At 29.7% G+C, this 6,879-nt stretch overlaps 1 protein-coding gene across 1 annotated transcript; it reads left to right on the top strand.

Moving 5' to 3' along the window:
* The first annotated feature begins 1,297 nt into the window (after window positions 1-1,297).
* Window positions 1,298-5,303, top strand: LOC114300769 (uncharacterized). The gene is made up of 3 exons (XM_028245633.2): window positions 1,298-1,607; window positions 3,453-3,689; window positions 5,121-5,303. Exons 1-3 carry the CDS (start codon window positions 1,590-1,592, stop codon window positions 5,166-5,168), a joined length of 303 nt encoding a protein of 100 aa, XP_028101434.2. The 5' UTR covers window positions 1,298-1,589; the 3' UTR covers window positions 5,169-5,303.
* Window positions 5,304-6,879: the final 1,576 nt, after the last annotated feature.

The following is a 6,879-nucleotide window of genomic DNA, read 5'->3' as shown; positions in this document are numbered from 1 at the left end:
TCTGCACGTTTACAAATTCACTTCCTTAAAACATCATTTTGTTCCCTAAATTTATGATGGGCTTGTTTGGTTATACATTGCTAAACAATTTAGATTATTCCGGTGTCATGTTGAACAAATGAAATTTGTCCAGCCATTTGTTACCGCATGTTTATACATTCACTTTCCTTGAAATATCAAGCATCTATAAAAACATTCAATGTACAAACATTCATAAAATTTATCAATACAAACGTCTATAAAAATGCACTTAGATGTTTTCACAATTCATCTATGTTAATAGTTTTGGTACTTACAATATCAAGGCTAACAAGCGTATGAAATTGATTCAATGAATGGAGAGTCGCCACTGTGATCTCAGCAGTAGATCTGAACAAAAAAGAAAGAGGAAGGGGGTTGTGGTGGTAAGACGTTATGGAAGAGTAATTGCCGATAGGGAAAGTGATGGGAGGTCGTTGAAGGGGTAGGATTGCTGGCCGGAGTTGGTGGAGATGTGATTAAGGTTAGGGGCTAGGGTTTGTGTTTGGTTTGGAATTAGGGGTATAATTGGTATTAAAGTAAGAGTTTAAAGAGAAAGTGAGAACTTGTTTTTCTAGGTAAGAGTTTAAAGAAGTAAGGGGGTCAAAGCAAAAAGATGGGATAAATTACAAATATACCCTTTAAGATTTGCTTAAAATATGAATTGTCTCTTGTAATTTAGAAAATTATAAATATTTTCGTGTCAGAATTTTTTATTTAACAGAATTAATTAAAAAAATAAAATTTATAACTATTCATCTATACAATAATAAAATTATCTGAATTATTAATTGAAATAAAATTTTAACATTATTAAAAAATATTAATTAACTTGATAATTTATTAATAAAATGACTTATTTGTCATAAAATTAAAAACCTTAGGAGACATAATATAATTTTTAAAATTATAAAATATAATTTATAATTTAAATAAATATCAAAAGGTGTGTTTGTAATTTTTTTAAAGATGTGAGTAAATAGCAACCCAAATAAAAAGAAAAAAAAAGCAAAAAAGGATAAAGAGGCAAATATATTGCGTAATGAAAATTCCCCTAGACAGACACGTATACTAGGCTGTAAACTGAGGAGGATATGTTTTATCACCACCGCTAGATAGTTCGAAAAATTAAAAGTTGGAATGACTTGAAATTCTAAAACGACATTATTTTAAGATTTTTTTTTTATTTTTTTATTAATAAAATAATATTTTTTATACCATTCGAACTATTTGAATCTCAATTTTTCGAGTTACGGAGCATTTTTAATTTTTTTTTTTTTTTTTTTTTTTTTTTTGTGTTGGTAATTGATTGGTGATGATGAGGAGGTGTAGTAGACTAGATAGACACGGACACACGGGTTCTCTGAATAATCTGATAGACGAGTGTGTGCTGTCATCTCCCTGTAAATAAAAACATGCTCTCTCTTTCCTCCTCCTATATACTACTTCCCTCTCTTCACAATCCACAGCTCTCTCTCTCTCTCTCTCTCTCTCTCTCTCGTATAAGGTTTGTTTAACACTTCTCTTCTCTAGTAGTAATATCTAAGTCAGAGATCAGATTTCCAATCCCCATGGAAGATCGCAAGGAGGTACTCTCTCTCTCTCTCTCTTACATATCTCTACATTTACTACTACTATTTTTTGTCGTTTTCTATTTCTTCTTTGATGTTTAGATTTGGGATATTCTGTTGTTTTTCTTGATAACTGAAGGCTAGGTTTGTTTATGAAAATGATCCAAACTGTGGGATATAGAAAATGAATTACAACTTCTTCTTTTTTTTTTTCTTTTTTTGTGTGTGCGCCTTTGTTTAGCATGAGACTGAGAAAAATATAAGAAAAATAAAATTTTCAGTTTCTTGGGGGGTTTTTTTTTTTTTTCTTTTTCTCATCAAAGTGTATATATATATATATATATATATATATATTGGGTTTGATAAAAAGTAAAAAAAATTATCTTCACCAAGACTGTCTAACTACGTCAATTAGTAATTACCGATTTCACATATTGTGTGCCAGCACTTTTGGCATATATATATTTTATGAATATTTGTTCTTGCAATTTGATTTTGTTCTAAGAGCATCTTCAACTCTTCACCAATTTTTCCATCTAATTTGATTCTAAATTTGAGTAAACTCGAATCCTTTCATCCAATTTTCATCAAAATCTTTTTTAAAATTTCTCTCTTATCCCAATTTCCCCTATTCATCAAATTTAATGAAAAAAACATCTCCAATTTGATGAATGACTTGTTGAGTTCTCAATTTGATTGAAAAAATTACTCTCTCTTGATTTGATGAACAATTGATGAACTGATTGGAGATTATTTTTTTAGCACTTTTTCATCCAATTAATGTGAAGGATTGGAGATGCTTTAATGGAGCTTAAAGTTCCAATTTATCTTTCAGGAGTTGATATAGTTTTTTGCAAGTCTGTTGATTCTGTTTATTATCATATGCCACATTGGCTTTCTTACAATTATGTTTAATTCACATGATTTTGTTTATTTATTTATTTATTTTTATAATTGATCTGCTTAAAAATAGCAGGCTTACAATTAAGTTTATTTATTTTGTTTTAATTTTTTTTGTGATTTTTTTATTTGGTCAATTACAATCCTTCAACCTTTTTAAAGGGAGAACCCGTCCAACGTTGTCATATTTTGTCTTTTTTCTTTTTTTTTTTTTTTTTGGTTCAAATTAAGTGAATGTCATGACCAGTCTCCTTCCTTCACATTTCTCTTTCTTTTGAAATTTAATACATGAAAAATAATTGTATTTTTTCTTACTTTGAAGTTTGAAGGCCGCTGTGGTTTGAAATTATTCAATATTTGTGTTTGACATTTCTGCTATTTTGAATTTTTTTAAATAAATAAAAAGTATATGGGAAAGCTGGAATGAGATAATTTTGAAGGAACTATTCCTGATAAAGTCTCATAAGACCACATCTTACATTTTTCATGTACTCCCAAAAAAATTGGGCTATTTGAGTTTCAAAGTTTTGACTTTTGGGAAATATGTAAAGGAAAAGGATGACAATTCTATGTAATAAACAATACTTGAAAATTAAAACATGGAAATGGATTTCTTTGATATTTCCAAGAAACCCTCCATTGTTTGCTTTTCGACTTAACTTTTGAGAAACAATTTTAACAAATAAATAGCAAGAAACAATTGTTTTTAATACCAATTTTAAAACTTTTGTCGCCAATTTCAGAACATTTTTTTAACTTTTTCACCTATTTTCTAAACATTTTTCATCCCAATCTTGATGCAAAATCAATGCCTCGGGATACTGGTTAGCATTTCTTGGTCCTTTTGAAAAATGGTTATGGGAACCAATGGTAAATGTACCCTTTCAATGCATTTGCATATCAGGAACTGGAAGAATTGTTGATTCCTACTAAAAATCATATTTTTTTTAACGCATTGTGCAGAAGAACACACCATGGCTGTCCGTTCCCCAGTTTGGGGACTGGGATCAAAAGGGAGTAATGCCAGATTACTCTCTGGATTTCTCAAAAATCAGAGAAAATAGAAAACAGAACAAGAGGGATGTGTCAAGAGCCAGTCTTGGAAATGAAGAAGAGCTCATCTCCTCAACCGCCACCACTGCTAACTCAGCCCACCGTGACCATCAACACCACCATTTCCACCAGGACCATTCTCCAACTGTAAGATTCCTTGCCTTTACTAATCAGCTTTGTTATATGTTTACAGGTAGTTGTTGTTGGTTAAGATTCATTGGCTTTATTTTGTTGGGTTATTTGTTCATTAGCTTTATTATATGTATATTAGCACCACTGAATACAGCTAGCTATATGCAGATTGTTGTTGTTTTAGTTATTACCAGGGATCTAATACAGTACTGAGTACATAGATAAGGTTCATAGTGGTTGTTATTAATTTGGCAAGGAATATAATAAAGAAAAAAATATTTATGATAATGGGATGCATGTAGGGTGGTGTCATATTATAATGTATTCTGATGCAATCCTGTCACTTGCTGTGGCGCTGGACTAAGGTTGTTTAGCTGAATCATTTTGAATTTTTTTTGTGTGAAATTTGTTGGCCTAGAGAGTATAAAATTGAAATGGTAGTCCTTTTGAATCATTATTTATTAAGATTTTTGTGCATTAGGGCATGCATTTCAAAGAAACACACTAACAATTTTTTCGGAAGACTTTGTTAAAATCCATCATCCAGGAAATGGGTCCCAAAACTAATAAACCAAGTAGGTTTTGAAGGAGACTCATCTGAGAGTCTGAACCCACCATGTGGTGTACTTGTAAGAGAAAGATGGTGTAGGATATGAACCACACTTTGTGGGGAGAGATCAGTGACAACTTGTATGATGGAGATGTGTGCTTAAAATGGGAAGCATAATATTTTGTTTTTAGAAGCAATTGGGTGTGGGGATGATATCCTAATTTACCTGGACCAGTGGTAAGCGCACAAGTAGTGCACATGGAATGAATGTTACAAGCCATATAATAATATTCGTGTCTGATCTAAATTTATTGGCTTCATTCTCTCCTTGATAGAAAACCTCAACCTCTGTCCCACATTATTTTCTTGTTCATCAGCAGGGTCAGGATATTTATTTTTTTGTTTTTGTTTTTGTTTTTGTTGGGGGGAGTTAGGGTTGGGTGGGAACGGATGTCATGTCAAGCAAAACGAAAAAACTTTTTTAGTTCATCAAGACCTGTTTGGTATCATTGTTTTTTTTTTTTTTTTTTTTTTGTATTCATTCACTCATTAAAAACAGCTTTTTGGTATTTCTTAAATAGTTGTGTCTTTTAGAAATTGTTTTCAAAAACAGTTTTTGGTAACAATTCACTGAACTAGTTGTTTGTGTTTTACCAAATATAAAAACAAAAAACCAGCATAATACCAAACCAGTCTGATATATCATATATCTACCCAAACAGGGACAACCCATGTGCTCAACAAGACAAAATAATTGAACAATCTGTTCATTAAAAAGGAACAATTTATTTATTTATTCAACTTCACAATTGGAATGATACAGCAATAAGTATTATATTTCGTTACCTGGTCTTTGACTCTTGTATCTCTCGATGATTTGTTTCTATTCTTGACAGACGAGGAGAAGCTTTCTCAGCTACTTCAACTGTTGTGTAAAAGCTTGAGATTTCTGAAGCATTTTCACGCAATTTGTAACTTTTTCTGTCATGGTAATGTATTATTGTGAATTTACTCCATTGGAACAATGATGATGTGTTTGTGAATCTGAATCTAATGGAGATGGTATTTTTTTTATTCCACCGGCGCGTTGATGACTATCTTGTTTTATGATTATGGCATTTTCGAATGTCTTTATGATGTATGAACAAGTAATTAATGGGAAGAAAACAAAATGGGACTAGTGTTTAGATCCAATAGGACCAAGCATTTAAAAACAGAAAAAAGAAAAATAAAAGATCATACATGTGAACAATACTAAGAGCTTATACGTTTTTTTATTAATCTCTATATGTTACTTTTCAAGGTTTTTATTCTTCTCTAACGTGCCTTTTTAAGTTTTTATTCATCTACAAGTTGGACCCTTGCAATGATTTGTGACTTGCTGACTAGTGTATGAAAGAAAAAAAGACGCAATGTTTGATGTAATTTTTACTTGAATTATATAAATTAAAGAACTAATTATTTGAAAATAGGAAAAAAACTGCTTTTAATATTTGCCTTATAATTATCAGTTCTCAATTTGATAATCAGAAAGATGATTTTTTTTTTTTTTTTTTTTGAATGGGAGAGAAATCTATTAATGATGGGCCAAAACGGCACTTACAAAAGAGTCCATGTTTACAAGTAGAGCTTACCCTAATCAAAGGAAAAATGAGCAAATAAACACATAAGCAAAGTTAAAATAGTATCAAAGATATAATCATACACGATCCTAACCCGTAGGGCGTGTTTGATTCGTGGGACTGGAGGGGGGACTATCCACTATTTGGGTTGTAATCCAAATAGTGCTCCTTATTCGCCGTTTGATTTTTTTTAAGTCCGCCGGACATGGAGTCCGACCGGACTCCTTATACCCCATATGGGGGACTATTGTGTCGTGGGGGTGGGACAGAATGTGGGGGACTATCCACTGTTGGGATTAGATGCTAAAATAATCATTTTGACCCTCTACTATTTAATTATGTATTATATTTACTAAAATTTAATAAAATTTAAATGTCTCAATTTAAAAATAAAATAATTTTATTTAACTTTTTCTTGATGTTTTATTTATTTAATTTTTTAAAATAATTTTTTATAGATATTTTATTGATGTTTTATTTTAAAATTTTGTTTATAATTTATTTAATTTTATTATTTAAATTTTAATAGGTGTTTTATTTAAAATTTATTTAAAATTTTAATTAAAAAAATAATATAAATTTTTTATACAGGTTATACAGTATTAAATGAAATTTTAATGATTTATTAAATAATATAAAAAAAATAATGTCCTCTGTATTTTATTAAAACAAATTTATTTAATAAATCATTGTGTAAAATTTTAAAACAGTATAATGGTGTAAAAAATTTTAACACAGTAATCAAATTTTACCCTTTAGTAATGGTTACACAGTAACGGTTACACAGTAATCAAATTTTACCCTTTTTATTTATTTATTTATTTAATTTTAAAAAAAATAAATTTATTTAATTGTGTAAAAGATAAAATAAAATAAATTTTTATTTAATCTAACTAAAAATAATTAAAATATTAAAGATATGTTTAATATTGCTATTACTTAGTAAACAATTGAAAAAGGATAAAATAGTCTTTTGTTCATTTATCCTATCCAGTCCGTCCAACCAAACGTTGGATTCACTGAAAATAGTCCT

This window comes from Camellia sinensis, chromosome 1 (genome assembly GCF_055761805.1).
Source record: "Camellia sinensis isolate YWXY chromosome 1, ASM5576180v1, whole genome shotgun sequence".
Classification (NCBI taxonomy): Eukaryota; Viridiplantae; Streptophyta; class Magnoliopsida; order Ericales; family Theaceae; genus Camellia; species Camellia sinensis.
The sequence above is the reverse complement of the archived record's forward strand: the minus strand, read 5'-3'. Positions and strand labels throughout refer to the sequence as shown.

Coding starts and splice junctions, on each gene's coding strand:
- LOC114300769 (XM_028245633.2), top strand. Junction 3,690..5,120: donor ACCAGGACCATTCTCCAACT/GTAAGATTCCTT, acceptor TATTCTTGACAG/ACGAGGAGAAGCTTTCTCAG.